This window comes from Myripristis murdjan, chromosome 16 (assembly GCF_902150065.1).
Source record: "Myripristis murdjan chromosome 16, fMyrMur1.1, whole genome shotgun sequence".
In the NCBI taxonomy this organism is placed as follows: Eukaryota; Metazoa; Chordata; class Actinopteri; order Holocentriformes; family Holocentridae; genus Myripristis; species Myripristis murdjan.
The window spans coordinates 10,530,001-10,549,031 of NC_043995.1; the positions used below are offsets into that span (position 1 = coordinate 10,530,001).

The 19,031-nt window shown below is 41.0% G+C and overlaps 1 protein-coding gene across 1 annotated transcript in view; it reads right to left on the reverse strand.

Annotated features, from left to right (window-relative positions):
- The window catches only part of cdkal1 (CDK5 regulatory subunit associated protein 1-like 1), a 318,909-nt gene that overhangs the window by 118,601 nt on the left and 181,277 nt on the right, over positions 1 to 19,031 (reverse strand). The window contains exon 10 of the mRNA XM_030072443.1: positions 4,053 to 4,198. Coding sequence (XP_029928303.1) covers positions 4,053 to 4,198 — 146 coding nt within the window. The remainder of the gene's footprint in view (positions 1 to 4,052; positions 4,199 to 19,031) is intronic.

A 19,031-nucleotide genomic window follows, 5' to 3' on the forward strand; every position in this document is an offset into this window, starting at 1 on the left:
GCTGCCCCTTTATTCAAGCATAGACAGACAGACAGACAGACACACACACACACACACACACACACACGTACAATCACATATGAAAAATACACTCAGAGTGACACAGTCTCTCCCTTTTTTGACAGGCGATTGACTTCAATAATCTAGCCCTAATTCCCTCATATCTGTTCAAACATGGCAGAGACATTAGCGGGGAAACACACACACACACACACACACACACACAAGCATAAACACTATAATGGAGTGTTCAAGTCAATAACTCCCTCCTGAAAAGCAGGGCAGAAGGGGGTTTAGGGAGCTTTGTGGGACCCTAATTAGTATGGAACACTGACAATGAGGGGATCATCATGTGATGTCAGCATTACCACTGTCATGTAACTCCATTTTCTGTATTTTTTTTTTTTTTTTGGTCTACAGTAAGTTGTTTTTTTAATGTTTTTCCATGGAAACACATTCATAGCACACTGTATGATGCCAAAAAAGAGAAAAAAAAAATTGACATGGTTGTCAATCTGAAAATGAGGCCGTTTTTCATAACGCTGGACTGAGTTACAGCAGATAACAGGTTGTTATCCTGCAGCAGCATTATATAACAACTTGAAAACTGGGATCAGGTCTTAATGCTGTCACATGAAAGATGAATCAGTATGCAACACATTTTAACCTGCATGTATATGTTAAAAAATATATATATCACTGCAATCACAGTGCAGAAACTGAGCTGCCGTAGAAATTGAGCAGCAGAGTAGAAAGAAATGCATTGCCATAACTAGGAGGTCACAGGTTCAATGCCCACACCACAGGTGATGTATATTATGTCCAACAGTAGCCATAAGGAACCTTGAGCAAGTCGCTGAACCCTACCTGATTGTGTAATAAAACTCACTCTCAATAAGATCCATGGCTAAACATCTAAATTCAGCTGAAAGGAGGGAGAGAATCCACAGGCAATTTCTCTAGACCTTCACACAGTCCAGACAGTTTGAGGACATGTCTACTCAAAGGATGGAGTACAGAAAAAACATGCTGAGCATTGAGAAGTGGAAGCAGAGTGATCAACAAAACTGTACGTGAATCTCCAGATATGCTTTTTGGTTTTTCGCAATTTCTCTCCCTTCACTGCCGGTCCATTCTGACGTTTGGGGTCTGGTTATGAAGTATCATCGGTGGTGTCAGATGAAAGTTTATGACTTCATATTTGGTCCATTTAGTTTTTCATTTACTTGCACTGAAGGTTCCTACAGTCATTTGTCTTGCACCAAAAAAAAGACCTCATACAAACTGTATCAATAAAGTTCAATACATGAAAACTTACCTGTACCCTGACCCGAATAAAAGTCTCATTCCCTTCAAATTCACATTCTATAAGCAACCATTTGGCTGTAGCTATTTATGGAAATGAGTTATACTACATGAAATCTATTGATTGCTGTAATGCATGGATCTTATCTGCTTACAGCAAAATGTACACTAACAAAATGCCTTTAATCTGCAACATCAAAAGACATGGTGATGATTAAGATTAAAGACCATAACTTGACATACATAGTTCAATACAAAGCTTTGCCACGTGTAAATGACCGCACCCTGACCTGAATAAGACACACCCTTGAGTTCATCTGGATATTAAATGGAATGACTTCATGTCCTTGTTCATATCCTGACATTAGATTTCTCCACCATGTACACTCTCTCATCTTTGCTGTAACTCTCCAGCACAGATCATCAAATGAGGCAGAAATACCTTACACACATCTAAATCATGCATACTTGCCATTAAATTCCAGGAAAAAAAAGAAACAAACAAAAAAGCTTAAAGGGTTATTATCTGGCAATACCATCACATACATAAATATCTTCCTTAAGCACCGGATGGTAATATCTAGAGATTTATGACAGAAATCTGACCCAAACTCATCTTCATATGAATCGTTTCATAAGGTATTATCATAACATCAAATCTATATTTATTCACCAAGCCCGGCGTTTATCTCCATAATTAATCATGCCCAAGTTCTCTAACAGATTATCTTTCATGAAGTATGAGATTAAATTTACATCATTTCTTATCAAGAGAAAGATTTAGCGCTTGGTCAAAGGTCAAATCCATGTGCATTAATACAGTATGTACGTGTTTAGTACTATGGATAGGCTATACTTATTTTTTTCTTTTTTCATCTTTAATCGTGGGCAATATTTAATCCATATCAGGAATATACATGTTGACCTTTGGAACCTGTGTGTGTGTGTGTGTGTGTGTGTGTGTGTGTGTGTAAAAATGCGTGTACATTGGTAGAGCATAGTTTGAACATGAAGTGCTGGAAGGCAAGCCCAAAACAGGCTGGCAGTATTATTGTCAGTTCCACATTTCCCATTTGATTACGTAGTCTTCCCAAGTTTCAAACACTTGTCCTTGTTATTCAAATGCCACCTTCAGTTCAACAATTACAGTCTCACGTTTTTGGTTTCTAAAAGGTTGACATTTTGGATCTATGATGTTTTCACCATAAACCTGCAATAAGTTGACCTGCTTTTCTTCGCCTTTATCATATAACAGAAAGGACTCTCATATACACAGTTACTATAAGATGAAGAGTGATCATGCTCAGTATGAATATTGTTTTTACTGTTTACCATTTACTGCCACTTTTAGACCTCCAGGATGTCCAAGAAAGTCAGAGAAAGCAGCACTTTATCAAGCCGACATCACAGTTACACAATTTATTAAGTGCTGGTTGCATTCACATCTAATATCCCCAGCAAAGTATAAATGGCAAGCCTCCTTGTTGAACACTTTGAGTGTTCAAATGCAAATTTCTACACTAGCAGTTCCCATCTGTGATCAAGGACGCCACTGGGGACAAATTTCATTGCCTCTTCAAATGTAATCATTCTGGACATCATATCAGTAAATCCAGTAATTGGAGAAAGTGACATTTAATCCTGTTTAGCATGTCTGCTCCATAAGAAAAAGAGAAACAGCCAAAGTGAAAAGCTCTAGGTTGTCAACATACCTGGATACTGAGTCACACACTGTGCTTTCCCAATCCAAAACAATACTATCCTGTAAGTATTGACATGAGTTCAGTTTTCACTGATGACTCAGTAATGACACAGTGAGTCAGCTGCGAGCAAGCCGAAAGAGAGACATGGGAAGAAAATGGAAATGGGCAAGTCAGGGAGAGAGGGAGGGTGCTTGTGTGGCGCTCAAAAAAACCAAAAAAAAAACAAACACCTGTGCCCTGTCACGCTATCACAGCCACACACACACTACCAAGCACTACCTCAGATGCAGCTGGTGTTTTGTTTTCAGCAGCCTGTACATGTGAGCTGGTGAGCAAGCATGTAAGGGAGTGTAGTCTCCTGTAATTTCTTCTAAAGGCACAGTATCGCTATAATGGCAGGAGCTGGAGGTTTTGACATGGCATGACATGACGTGACATGACGTCATGTCAAAACCTCCTGCCCCTGCCATTATAGGGATAATGTGGTAATGTGTGGAATGCTGCACCCCACTGCCCCCCACGGCCCGTTTTGGCTGGTCAGCCTGAAAAGTTACTCAGGTCCTCTGTGGCCCATGACATATGAATTTGATCAGAAGTTACAAACCTTTCTATAACCTGCCACAACTCCTTTTGGCCAGGAGGTGAGCTTAGCTGCTTCTTCCCTGGCCATGAGCAATCTAATCAGATTTGGCAGAAATCCGAGCGCCTGTTTGAAAGTTATGCCACTGTGTGACAAACGGATAGACACATAAAGGGACGCATACCAATTCATAGTCCCCTTCCCCCCTCCCTGATTTCACTGGGTCAATTGAAAATCCACTGGAAATCTGTTGAGGGGAGCCGTGGTCAAAGTAACTTCCACTGTGGCCAACAAAAACACATCATCACCACAACACTCTTGGACAGGGCGGAAGTGTGAAGGGAGTGATGGTAGAGAGAGAGAGAGCATGACATTTAAAATGTTGGAGTCAGCTGGACACTGACATGCAACAGCCTCGAGCACACAGCATCAGAAGCCCGTCGGGAGTGTGTGTTCTGCCTTACCTCTCTTTCAGGAAGTCCACCACTCGTCTGAAGTCATCGATGCAGTACTCTCTCTTCATGTCCATCAGGACGCTGTCTGAGGCCGACTGCACAGGAACATGGAGGAAGGCATACACGCGAGGATGGTTCAATATCTTTGCCATCTCCTGATGACACACAGAGAGAAGACAGAGAAAAAAAGAGCGTCAGTGTGTGCATGTCAGATCACACAGATGGGAAGCACCAGAGTTAATGTGTGTTTATTCATGTGTTTGCTCAAAAATGTAAGTGATAACACATAAAGAAATAGCTAACCACTTTTTTAACTTCATTTGGAGCCTAAGATAATGTCAGCGTTTGTTTTGTGTGCACTGTGATCGGAGAAAATTATAGTCTTTCTTACCCCTGCCTTTCAGAAAACAAGAAAATCTAAGATGATGATATTTACACATTTTGACTACAGAGGAACAATTTACATTAACTTTTTTTTTTTACTTTTGTTGTTTGTGGTCGACATGACACCAAATGTGATCCTAAAAAAATCCACATCTTGAAATCACTTCTAAAGCAATGACTTTTTTTTTTCTTTCCATGCATGCTACATTCAAGAAAAATTCACATGTAAGAAAATGTAATACTGTCATCAGGTCTTGCAACCTATACACATACAGTGACAAGGAGACTGAAATGAAAGTCACTCTTGTCTTTTCAATCAAGTCTTTCTGATTTTGAATCTTTTTCATCCAATACACAGAAAATAAAAGAATAAAAGTGAACATAACAGAATGGAATAGAACAGAGTAGACCAGAATTGAGCAGAACAGGTCCACTGCACAAAACTACTTGCACACTTTCTGTCACTATCTTTAAATTTGCAGTTGGGAGATTTCAAGCAGTGACTCCCAAGTTCCTTTTCCTGTAAAGTAGTTATGCTCTAACTTTTTCAGTCTGTTGACTGTCTTTTAATCTTCCTATCGCTGGTGTTGGGGTCCCAGCTGATGAAATTTGCAATTCATGGAAGGATCTGTGTGGAAAAGCGCAGGAATGAAGCCCTGCGCTGAAGCATGCAGTCAAAACAAACAAGAAAAAAATAAATCCAACAGTGGTGAAATAATGAGATTCATGGTGTTCACGTTTCACCCTCACTCCACAGCATTCCTCTTATTTCCTAGAGAGACCAGTTGACAGCTGCTAGAGAGATGGACACATCTGGATCTCTCTTTTGTCTCACTATCTTTGCCCTGATCTCCCTTACTACATTTCTCTCTCACTCTCTCTTTCTCCAGAGTAGCCAGATAATACAGTGGCCGGGCAGAGGCCAAAACGTGATATTTAATTTGATTTCGATTTGGATTCAGAGATAAAGAGAGGAAGAGGGGCCATGATTCTGCTGGGAAGGGGGAAAAACAATAGTACAAAAGGTAATTTTCACAACTAAGCATGTTCAATAAGGAACGTGCTGATTAGGTTTTCTGCGGCTGATTCCAGTTACTGATTTTTTAACAGCGTGATTGCCAATCACTAATCCGACGACCAGCAATCCAACTGAAATAATTGGTGAGTTGAAATGATACCTTTTAGACAAGCTTTCTACTGGCAACAGCACATTATGTGAAAGTGCACAGCTAGCATAACAAATAACTTTTCACTAGTGCTGTGCTGGGAAGGGTAATATATTGTTCATACATTTGCACTGCGGCATGAGACAGGATACTGCCTGGGATTTTGGATACCGAAATATGGTGCCTAAGCGTTGTCTGCTCCTGGTTTTAAATGTATTACAGTAAAGGTATGGAATCTACTGAACTTAGTAGACTTGTTGTTGTTCTGTTATTTGCCTCTGCCAGGCAAACAATCTTGTGTGTAAATGTCTTATAAAAGAACCAACAGTTCTTCCTACAATACTGTCACAATATCAATATTGAGGCATTCAGTCCAATATATTGTGATGTTAAATTTTCTTTCCACTACCTGAGTAACACAACTGACCACATCCTGTTTGAATAAATCAGGGCTTTCATTCAAACATAATTATAACATGTTAGTGTGTGCTTGATGACTGAGGTGCATCCTCTCCTCCTGCTGCCGGTAGAGCATGAAAAAGATTTTCATGACAGCAGCATAGCATATGGTTTCTGCCCAACGCATTAAACTCTTTCTCTTCACACAGGCTATGAAATTGACAGCTCACTGTCAGATGGCCAGATAATCAGCGCATATACCGGCTGCGTGTTGCCAGGTTGGGCGGTTTTGGGTTTCACATTGTGTGGGGGAAAAAAAACAGGATTGGGCAAGTGGACAGGATTTGGGCTGGTTGTCATGAGTTGGTTAGGTTTTTAAATGCATAAAAATTATAATAACTTAAAAATATATATACTGTCATGAACTGTATTCTTTAGTTATGCAAACAAACCTAATTATTTTCTCTCCACATTCAGTCACTCAGCACAACTTTGATATGACATAATTTTTACTCATTTTGGTTGAATTACCATCATGACCGCCCTCCCACGGCTCACACTGCAAACACACAAACACCACTCAGCTGGCATACTGTCAAGGGTTGTGTTGCATTTCTGAAGTTAGATAAAGCCTTTTTATTTTGATATTTGAGCTGTCCTTTTATTTTTTCTTTATCTTTAAGACAGAGGCCAGAATTGGAAAATAGCTGCATTGTTGCATTGTACGATGCATTCTATTGCCTTCTACCTGCATGCTAGTGTGTTTGTGAACATTTGAGTTGCTGTTTTATAATTATTATACTATATTGAAGAACTGTGGTGTGCCACAACACTGTTGTTAAAATATTCGGGCGGTTTTGTATCAGTTTGGGTGACTTTTGAGCAATTACTGGGTCGGAAAACATCAAACATTTGGCAACACCACCAACCAATAGAGTGCACTTCTCTCAGGAGCACAAATCAGAAAACTGATAAAGATGGGCTCTCTATTTCCTCTCCATAAGTCACAATTTAGAAAAATAAAAAGTCATGTAGCACAATTTGACAAGAATCCTGTGCTCTACTGTAAGTATGTGCTCATGAAAAATGCCATATAAAATAAAACAGCCATTTCCATATTTTTTCACACCTACTGAGGGTCAACTAATAAATGGAGTTTCATGAGGGAAAAAAGGGCAGAGCCTTGGCAAATGGTGTCCATTAGCTCTGAGTGTCATTAATCCGAGGCCCAAAATTTAAACTCTGTGATTATTTTTATGCCACTATGAGGTTAAGTGAATAAAAAACACTAAAAAACACTAAAAAAGAAAGCGCTAAAATCTCACACAGGGCTGTGGTGAATGATAGCTGCGAGCTGTGAGTAAAAGGAAGGCTCCATTAACATTCCTGTCTCTGTCTGTTCTCTATTCACTCTACAGCCTCCACAATGTGCAGCCTCCTTCACTCGTTCTCCATTTTCAACTGTATTTATTGGGAGAATGAAAGAAAAGCAGCACAAAGAATTCATCATATACCCACTGGATCCAAAGTCCCAGAAGTCAAGGCTGCTTCATTAGGGGTTCTTTATGTCTGGAAAGTAAAGGGCCTTTTCCAAAGCATACAGGACCGCTTCTCAGATTAGCGCTCAAGGAGAGGCATGATGGGGAGGGGGGAAAAAAATGGAAAATAAACTGCGACTACAATTAAGTCTGTATGTGCTGAAAATCTAAGTGGCAAAGGTACAGTACAGTTACGTGGCCACTGGGCAGCTCTTTTGTTCACTGAAAGACCTATACAGCCGCTGGAGGCATGCTGCGGCCATTACATAGTGCAGTGCACTAACCATCTGTAAGGTTCACATCCAGCCTCACAGCGCTCAGTTCTCACAGTGAAAGACAGAACAACACCAGACATAGATGAGCACGAATTCACTCCGTTTGTTTGTACTTTTTCCATCTCGATCAACACTTACAAACTATTTCCGGTCTCTATTATTGAGTTGAGTCATTGTAGCTTTATTTAAATGTGTTAATTCAGGCCAAAGTCAGAAAAAAGTACCCTGTCAAGCCAGCCTTTTTTAACAATCTTCATTTGCTCCCCAAGAGAATCTGTGCTACAGTAAATTAAAATTTGAGCACAAGACAAAACATATTCCCTGCAGAAACAAAACTGAGGCTATACTAGCTGTGCATGCCTAATTTATTAGCAATGCCCCAAACCATGTTGGAATGGACGCCAGCAAAATCGTCAAACGAGACATCGTTAGACATACAGGATTCATCTATGACTGACTGCGACTAGCTAGAGCCAGCTTAGGTATGGGTAGTGGTTTGCGGCAGGATTTACTTACACAACTGCAAAACGGGTTGTAGATGTTAGGAAATGACTGGATATCCACCTTCACTTCCTATATCAGCTTCAGGCATGCAAACACACTGAGGGGTAGACGGTTTACTCCAAACCTTTTTCACAGCAGCAAATTTGACATGCAATGGCAGGCAGACCAGGTGTAATTAATAACTTTAATGAAGCTGCTGTTCAATTAAGGTGTAACAGAGCCAGCGTCCTGCTGTTGTTAACCTTAATTATGTCATTAGTAACACCTATGTTTACCTGCTATTTCATGTCAAAATGGTTGCTTCTTTTGCTTTTACAATGTATATTGCTAATGATTAGGATGATTTTCAAGGAGGAAATAAGCCAGAAATAAGCCAACTATCAGTCCAAGCTAAATTCTGTGATTAACACATTAGAAACACCAGAAACTGAAGGTCAAATAAACTTAAGGTAAAGCTGCAGGATAGTCAAAAATAGGCGGTTGATGGTATGATGTACCTTTTGTTGAGCCCATGATCATCTTTTTAAAACATTCTCTTGTCACAGCATTGAGTGGTGCCATGTTGTTCTGCGGTACCACAAGGGAAAAGCATTAGAAATAGTCTTTTGTCTTGTTGGATGGCTTTCAGATCTGTCTTTGCACTTGTCGCACAGGGCTTTGGTCAAACCAATTTGTTGAATTTCCTCTTGTTGTGCCAGAAAATGCATGGCAGTCTCGACAGAGGACCAATGTTTGCTCCATATCCTCCTTTCTAAAGGTGAAACGCTTCCCTATAGCAGAGTTATCATTTCTTACCAGCAATTCCTCCTTTTTTTTCCTCTGTTCTGTTCCTTGCTCATTTTAACATTCAAAACTCCTGCTTGTGCAACAGCATGATGTTAAATACAGGGTGCCTTGGAAAACTGCCGAAACATGTTTGCAATCTAAATAATGTATTTTACCGAGAATATAAGAGTGCAACCTTCCTGTATTTAATGTCATAACTTTGAATTGATGGTTTACCCCTAATTTTTGGTGTGCCCTAACTGAATTATTTGAAAGATTGACAGCATACCATAAATATGCCCGGACACTGCAGCCTTTGCAATGTGACTGCTGCAAATGCCCATGTTGCAAATTCAATGCAGGAATTATATACCATTGAGCCCTAGTAGGCAGAAGCATTTGGAAAATGTGGAAGCCATGTGTCTGCCTTGAGAGACTAGACAGAAGGCAATACAAGTCTAAAAAAATCTATCTTAAATGTTGGCACCCACAACTCACATATTTTTTTTTTTTTCTACCAGGAAACCCTGCAAGAGCGACATTCTGTGTTTCTCCTCAATGTGCTGTATTAATTAAGAGACTTGGAAGGATGTGCAGGTTTTTAAATTTTATTTTTATTTCCCGAGAAATAGAGATGGATAGACCACAGATGTCAGATTTTTCTGATGGCCATAATCAGCATGCGATCATTACCATGCTAATCACCACTAAGAAGGAGAGAGACACAGAAAGAGCAAAAGAGAGGGGAGGAAGAAATGATTTAATGATTTCCTACAAGAATATGCTGATTGCAGTCCGTCTTCTCAATTAAGATCTATTGTAGAGTGTTCCCTACTTCATACACAGACACACAAAAGCATGTGCACACACACACACACACACACACACACACACACACACACATGCAGAGCTCAGTTGAAGTGCACCACAGGGGGTTGACCACTGGAAGCTCAGAATTAGAAAGAATTAATTTGACTGGAAAATGGAGCCTGATTGGTAACAGACAGAAATCAGCCTGCTGCATGTGTATGTGCGGTAGTGTGTGTTTGTGTGGGTGTGTGCATGTGTGCAGAAAGACAGCGAGAGAGAGAGAGTAAAAGATAAAAAGAAATGTGAATGTGAGTCCATGCATATATTTTTTTTCAAAGATGGATATGAGCACATGTAGTGATAGACTGCCTGCCAATTTGTACATTCTGAGCTCTTATGCTTTTATCTCTCCAGCTAATACATCTTTCTTAATGTAGATTTGCAAATGCTATTTTATATTGTAAAATTCAGTACAAAGCCTTTTGGAGTCCACAGCCACAGAACTGCATGTTAAAAAGGGACCCAGTGGCGTTTGTGACCAGTAGTGGCGGTATAGTGCACACTGGAAAAGTTGGGCCTCTGTTTTGTTTATGTGACATGTTTTTCCCACACGCAATACGCCCATGGACAACATATTACACACAATGATGTCAACAATGCAACTTCCAAAATATCCCCCAAAAGGTGCAAACTTTTGAGATTGGGAAGGCATTCAACAAGTTTTTGGTGAGACATTTTGAATGTAAAGAAAGCCACGAGTTTACAAGGAAATCTATGTGAGGGAACAGCAGATATCTGATATCTGAGCAGTAATCAATACATTTCCCTAAGCACTATGCGAGCACTTAGGTTATGCGCTGTATCTCAAGCATGTGTAGCAGTTTCCATTAGGATTTCTGTGTTAGCAATCAGTTAACAATTCCAGTATGAATGTCAAGAGCCATTTCCATATAGGACGGCATCTCAAGTCAGCATTTTAATGGGAAAATGATAATAAAAAACACACAAAGAGAACTGGGATTTAACTCTAACAGTCTTGTGCTGAATCTCCAAGAAGGAAACGTACTTAAAGTGAGACTCTTTTTTTTTTTTTGACACAGCAATGCTGGCGGGAAGCCTTGTCTCCTGCTGTTTCTATGCACCTATTCATAGCACGTTTGAGACTATTTTGCTCTAAGTTGAATTAACTGTAACCTCTGGCACTCGCTGCTCTGAGCCCGAAAGATCTGAGTGTCAGCAGTTTACATTCTGACGTGCGCTCATCATAGATCAATCACTTTTTTAGCGCAGTGTGTCTCAGTGCCCCCATTCTCGCTATACATGTGTGTGTTAACTGGCTGTAAGGTCTGATTGATGATAATTAGCATGCGCAGGTCACAACAAGCACAGGCCGGAGATAAAGCCCGTCATTTTAGTATGCACCCTGGTACAGTGCTAATATGTTGCCCCAATCTCATTAGAGTCACTGACAATGATGACTCCCTGATGATTATAATCTAGCCTTCGTATAGTGTGTGTGTGTGTGCATGTGTGTGTGTGGTGCAGAGGTGAGAGAGGTCTCAACAGATGGCATGTTAGTTTGAGTGGCAGGGCACTGTTGATGGGCATCGGGGATTAATCTATAAGGGGAGGACACTCCTTCATTCACACAGGCCATTTATCATGTGTGTGTGACAGAGGGGCTCCCATCCCCCCGTGACTCTACACCCATATGAATCTCTCCCGTTAACCAATCCCCCCCGGTGGAGTCAAGCAAGAGCTTTTTACAACAGACAGTTGAGTAAGTCTGAAGAGAAAATGACGCGGTGATGGGGATGGTGCGTTTCAACTGTGCCTGGCGGCAAAGAGTAAAGTGTTGCATTTGTCCCATATAGCTCCTGAGCAAATGCGATATCTAACTCAAAGCACAAAAATGTTAAATTCGCTGCATGTATGGCACATAATTGTAACATGCCAAAACAAACCAATTAAGAAACAGTGCAAGCGCATGACGCAAGACAGTGGTTAAAGCTCTAAAATACTCGCTCAGTCTACATGCCACTTTCTCCTTCCCCTGACTGGGTCTATCTCTTTTTTCCACACACACACACACACACTGCTTTCATCTTTCGCTGATCGGCACAGATACACACACAGACCAAAAAGGATCTATCTTAACTGGCTCGGCTCAGAGCATCTACCACGCTCACCCCCCAATTCTCTTCCACCCACACACACCAGATAGGACTGAAAAGAATAGATACAGAAATAAAAAAAAGAGAGAGAGAGAGTGCAGATAAAAGGTGATTTGGCTTTAAGCAACCTCCATGAGGGACAACTCTGTCTCGCTCCCACACTCCCTCCCTCTTATTTCCACAGCGTAAAAGCGTGCGTTCGCTGTGTGAGTTTCCAACTTTAAATTCGGGGCGAATATTCTGTGTAATGATCGTCTTTTTTCTCTCTCTGCCCCGTGTCACGCCCTTCCTCGATCTCTGCCTCTCTCTTCCTCCCCTGACACACTTTAATTTCCAGGTGCTGTGCCAGTTTCATCACGTTTGTACTGCAGGTGGAATATTCTGCATGCCGAGTGTCTCTTGCTTTCTCTCGCTCTCAAAAAGGGAGTGTGTGTGTGTGTGTGTCGAGAGTCAATTGTGTGAGTTTCATCACATATTTGCAGGTGGAACACTGTGGATGATGATGAATTTCTATCTGTCTGATTCTCCCTAAAGCAGCTGGGAGGCAACATTCAACGGCAACTGCTATTTTGTTTGACAAAGTCCTGCCTGTTCCTGTCCGACTCTGTGTGTGTGTGTGTGTGTGTGTGTGTGTGTGAATGCTCTAGTGCTACTAAAAGCTGGCTAGTAGTTGTGCCCTCCTTGTTGGCACTTGAGAATTTGACTAACACCTCTGGCACCTGAGGGTAAATCTGAAAACACCGTTTTGCCCTTCCATCCACACTACACTGCATTAGTGTTTCCACACTCTACTATTAGTCAGGTTTCATCAGTTTATCCCTAAACCTTGATTTTAAATAAATAAAAACAATTCAAAAATAAATAAATAAAAGCCTGCTTATGTTTTTGCTAAAAAATCTCAGTTGCACAATTTAATGCTTCTGCCATATAAATTCAAAATCCAAGTGACCATTATTTAACCAAATGTTTTTTTTTTTTCTTAATGATGGGCAAAGGGAAACAAAAGAAGCAAAAGAAAAGAATCAGACAAAAACTCTGCACGCTGTGTTGACTAGAGAGTGGACATCAGACAATCTTTTATATAATTTGGATAACATGGAGTTAATCCTGTCAAGTCATGAAAATGCACACTCCCTGCCTTGGTATACCCTGTAGAGGACAATTCAGGGTGGTTTCGTCATGACAGCATTAATTTCTCCTGAGTTAACACTGTGAACCACATGACATCACAGGTCAGAAAATAATAAGACAGAATTAAAGAAGGCCAAACCCGAGAGAAAAAAGAGATCCATTTTCAAATTTACCTGGACAAGACCTGAGAGACAAAGAGAAAAAAAAGTAGATTGAGAAAAAGAAAACACAAGAAGGGAGGAAGATACAGCAAAAGACTTGTACAAAACCCATGTGGCTCTAAAACACTGTTCGCATCATGAGATGAATATAAAAAAGGGAATGAAATTCCTCACCACTCGGACAAGATGTAAAACCTGCTGGCAGCTCACCTTCGGACACAACACTCCTAACACTTAGCACACAGAGCCACCAAGGAAACAGCATGGCTTTACACGTCTGCACACGCACACGTGCACACACACACGCACGCACACACACAAACAGACTCAACGGAGTGCCAACACAAAATGAGAAAGGGTTCTACTCTGATTTAAGAGAGGGTTCTCAAGAGAACAGGAGGAGAGAACAAGCAACTGAATGCACACACACAAACACACACACACAGTGGGAGCTGCACTCAGCAGTAGATGGGTCCCATCGGTTTTCCACATTTCAAACACTTTGGAGTGCACTTTTCCTCTGCAGGACACAACAGGCGCACAACACACCTGTAACACAGGAAATCAAACGCGCCTGTAGCCTTGGACAATGCCGTGTGTCTGCTGGAAGGAGCTGCCAGCATTACAGCCACAAACAAGAGAAGAGCTTCCATGAAAACAGCATTTCTGTACAAAAACTGATCCTGGATTTTACATATTTGGGATTGAAAAGGTGCTCCCATGTACATGTCATGTACCTGCACTCAAATCTTTACTTCACATCAAGTCTCTGCGAGGCTGTGCGATGTGATCGGTGGACCATGTGGAGACAGTTACAGTGAACTGAACTGGAAACCAGAAACAACAGGATATCAGTGCGGATTTTCCTTCCAAAATTGTGAAGAATCATGTTCCAACATGCTAACAAGCAGGATACTTACTGATATGCTTGTTCACTTTCACCATCACAGTTGCTGCTGTTTGTGTTAGTCAGCTAACGATAGACAGATCAATCAGATCACAATCATCACAATTCACAATCAGCAACACCCGTTGCTGCAACCCATTTTTCAAACAGTTTGAACCTAACAGTGCCCCGACTCTGTTTCATGAAGTGAACAATGGAAACAAAATCAGAGTTTGGCTGTGCTAGACTACAGGGGGTATCTGTGTGCAAGAACTGAACAACACACACATCAAAACACAACCATCGTGTCCTGACATTCATGCTTGACATCTCAACTCTGTTATGTTCGACTAAAAAATGCAATTTTGGTCTGTCTCTTCTCAATGTTGCTTGTTTCAGACTGTCTACGTAATTTCAGCAAACATTAACAAACATGTCTTTACCAAAAATAAAACTAAACCAAAATGAGCAAAACCACAGTCAAAGCAGTTTCAGAGTGTAATGAAGCAATGGGTTACATTATCAAACTGCAGAAAATTAGTTTTAACCACTGCTATTATCGCTGGCTTCATTCAATTTGCCCTTGGGCAGCTGCACACAAAAAGTGTCTTGAGGCACAACAAAAAACACAACAAAGATGGCCGCTGAAATGCCACTTTTGAAATGGGCAGCCTGTGCATAATTCTCCATCGCTCAAAAGCCAGAATTCACCTCGGTAATTCAGAGGACATAATTCACTGCAGTAAGTCAGGAGTCATAATTCAGAGCCAAATCAAAATAGCTTTGCTCTGAGCATCCATTTGGTGTCGGGTCCCTCTCACAATGCTACATTAGGCTACTAATGGGAAGAGGCTCCCAAAGGCTTCATTAAAATGAAAATGGTCTGAGAGGGGGTGTGTGTCTGAGAGTGTGTGTGTGTGTGTGTGTGTGCGTGCATGCGTGCGTGCGTGCGTGCGTGCGTGCGTGCATGTGAGAGAGAGAGAGAGAGAGAGAGAGAGAGAGAGAGAGAGAGAGAGAGAGAGAGAGAGTGAATGCATGCATCCTGGTTATGAAAATTAGCAGACTGTGCTGAAGATGGAGATTTCACTTCGTTGCGGGTATCTGTTAGTTTGTTAGGCTGCCCAGGGCCCCCTGGGGATACGGCGAACTGTGAATGGTCACGCATTTCCCACCTCCTCTTTGGAATACAAATGGTTGAAAAAAGGGGAGGGACTGAGGAAAAAAATTACAGAGTCTGTCCTGTCCCACATGACACGATTCCCCACTAATTGCTATGATAGAATTTAGGTTTTTCTGCTTTGTGCTACTGAGGCTTTCCCTTTCCCGATATTGCTAGAGGAGCTGAATATTCACACTTAAAATGTGAAGACACATAGTTAACGTTAAATTGTCACCATATTAAAACTTTGACTGTGTATCTGTGTGTATCTAAGTGAAAGTAACAGACAGTGGGAAGCTTGTTTTTTCCCCCCTGGGTTGTAAATCTCATTTTTCTTAGTCCAGAATGGAAAACATCAACATTTTACATTCAAATCATTCAACAACCAATTAAGGACTTCTCACTGAATATGATGAGGCAAAATGTGAGGTCGAACCACTCTGCTCACAAAGTTACACAACCACACCAGTGATACGCGTGAGATGACAGTGGAGAGAGTGTGAACGGCGTGTCTGATGTATCGCTGGTCGCACTGAGACAAGCTCTGCTGAGGATGTTTAGTGGACAACTGCTATTTCATTCATCTCAGCCTGACTGATGGCTAGAGCAGGAAGGGGGGCTATTTTCACACCTCATTTATGGAGTCTGCTAGCATGCTAGATTCAGCACACACACAGGGGCACACACACACATCCATACACAAGCAGATGCACAGGTATACACACACAATCGCACAACAGTTTGATCGGAAAACCTACTTTACGCTCTTGACAGCTCTTAGGAATTTACAGAATGAGAAAACAGAGGGCAGTGTGTGTGAGATAGACAGACGGATAGACAGATAGAATCGGTCTTTTCTTTGTCTTTTCTCCTGTGTTTAACCCCATTTTTACCCCATAAGTTATCAGAGCATGCAATATTAAAGGCAAATTCCAAACTAAAATAAAACTGGCATTATCCCTGTGATCTGACATGAGACTATCAATGTATATCCTGATATACAGCCTGAGGATTTCTTTCTCACTGAGGTCAATACCATGAAATTTGCCTGCATTCACCAATTACATCCTGGCAGAAACAGGATGTCAGGAAACGTAGGGCATAGTGGCACACTAAACATTTAAACATTCAAAACTAAAGAATTTTACCATTTAACCAAATAAATACCAAAATGCTGCAGAACATAACAAAACTAAATCACACAATTTAAGATGCATTTCCACAAGGCCTGTCATCACCATCATCATCATCATGATCTGGTTGCTATAGGCAACCAGCTACATGGCCGTGCCTAGTTTTGCAAAGACGGTCAGGATCCATCAACAGCTGGTTAATATTGGGCAAGTTTCCCGTTACTGTTTCCCGTCTATAAGACAAAGGAATGTCTTGTCTTCTTCATCTGTCCACCTGTAACCGAGGACGTTTCCACCATCAGCCATGACTCACAGGTCAAAAAGAAAATGATCATGTGATTAAGTCCTCGGCACACGTCCTGTGCTGTTCAGCAATTTCAATGCAAATTATCACTTGTCTTTTTTAGCAAATGAATACTTTTTTTCCATTTCAAACGAGTGTATAAACTTTTTGGTGATTTTTTTGGGCAATTTTATTCAGCATTTGCTGTTTCCATCAAGCTTTTTTTTTTTTTTTTTTTTAAATCTGACATGGCAAAATGCACATTAAAAAGGCTAGATGTAGACGTGGTTACAGATGTGCAAAGATCAGCCTGGTTGACGGTTGACAGGTAACATGAACAGGCTACATCCATGTGAAGATTAGCAGGGCTCAGTTTGTCTGCCACTCCAAGGTGTGAATGTGTGTGGGATGAAGACAGCACGAGCCAATAACCTTGGCTTTCTGGTGTCAAGCTTGGGCTGTTTTGCACATGTTCATGTATCAGACATATTCATCTGTCCAATGCCATATTTAGAACACCACTCAGTTCATTTTTCAGGGTGGATTTTCCCCTTGAAAAGCAAAAGTTCTGCTGAAAGGGGGAAGTGCCGGAGAGAGGAAAAAAATGTCAGCAGAGTGAAAAATAGAATACAAAGATACAAAAGCAAGCAGCATTGTTAGAGACATTTTTCCTCTTCCATGTACCATCTTGAAAAGGGACCATTAAAGGCACAATGCAATCAACAAAAATGTCAAAGACAAGTGGCCCATGAGAGGCGATTGGACCTGTAACTGCTCCAATCAGCAAATGGCGCTATGAGGCTGTCTACATCTGTCAGAAAAACAGGCTGTATATAGGAGGAAGGTGTGCCGCAATGTGCCAGAGAGAGACGCAGAAAGAAAGAGAGTGTAGATTCATTTGAGAGGGTGGGTGTGTGTGTGTGTGTGTGTGTGTGAGAGAGAGAGAGAGAGAGAGAGAGGGAGAGAGAGAGAGTGTTTGGAGAGGGTGATCTTTTAGGGACAAGTGGAGAGGATACTTGGCCTTTTCAGCTACAATCAAAGCCATTCGTTGTGATGCTGTTATATAAGGGCCGATGTTCTTCAAAAGGAAAGAAAGCAGGAAACAATTTGCCCTTTACTGAAAAAAAAATGCTCAGGTGGGCTTGGGAGATTTGGCCTTCATCATCATCACACACTCATTTTCATTGCCATCATCCAGAGAGGGCGGAAGAGAAGAGACAAGGAAGACAACTGAGAGGGATAATTAGGATTTGGGAGGAAAAACAGAGCCAAGAAAAACAAGAGTTAGGAGGAGGAAGAAGAACAGGGAAAATAGAAAACAGAGGGGAAAGACAGAATTTGGTGTAAGGGAAGGATAAATAAAGAAAATTATTAAAGGGAGAAGAATAATGAGATAAAGCATATAGAAAACAGATGATGACAGGAGGAAGTGGGGGAAGAATTGAAGAAGAAAGAAGACTGAAAAGATGATGAATGGAAGGTGAGAAAAACAAAGGTAGATTCAAAAGAACTGGATGAAGAAGAAGAGGAAGAAGAAGAGAAGTAGAAGAAGAAGCAGAGGAAGTAAGAGAATAAAGAGTTAGGCATGCGTGTGGTGTGTGCTGGTGGGGGGTTCACCATTATCTTTCTTTTTTTTTTTTTTTCTTAAATTGAGAGCGGGGACGAAGGGAAGGCAGCGGCAGGGATAAAGGGTAATGGAGGACAGGATCAACAAAAGACAATGATAACTTAAAGAAGAGCACTCCCATCTCTCCTTATGTAGGTTAATTGACTGAGGAATTAAAGCAAAAAAAGATATAATTCAATTCAATGCATGGACTTAAACAATAAGAGGGCCAGAAGCATATGAAATGATTCTCTCCACACACAGACACAAGCACACACACATTGTCATAGAGCAAGCCAGTGTGTCGTCCTAGTATATTTCTAATTATCAGTTAATTGTTATTCCCTATCATTAGGAGGGTGGTTTTTTAATTGTAATGTAGCCAAGCAGAAAGCCAACCTATACATGTGGGGGACAATTAGCCACCTCCATTAACCCCTGGTTAATTACAACCTCCACTGCTGCTTCCCACAGCAGTTTTCCCACTCTTTCTTACCCCTTGTCTCTATCCTCGGGCCTTTATCCCCAATTTACTTCCCATTTCTGCCCTCCTTTCGTCCATCCATGATTGTTTAATTCTAAAGTATATATGTTTTGAACTCCACTTAACCATT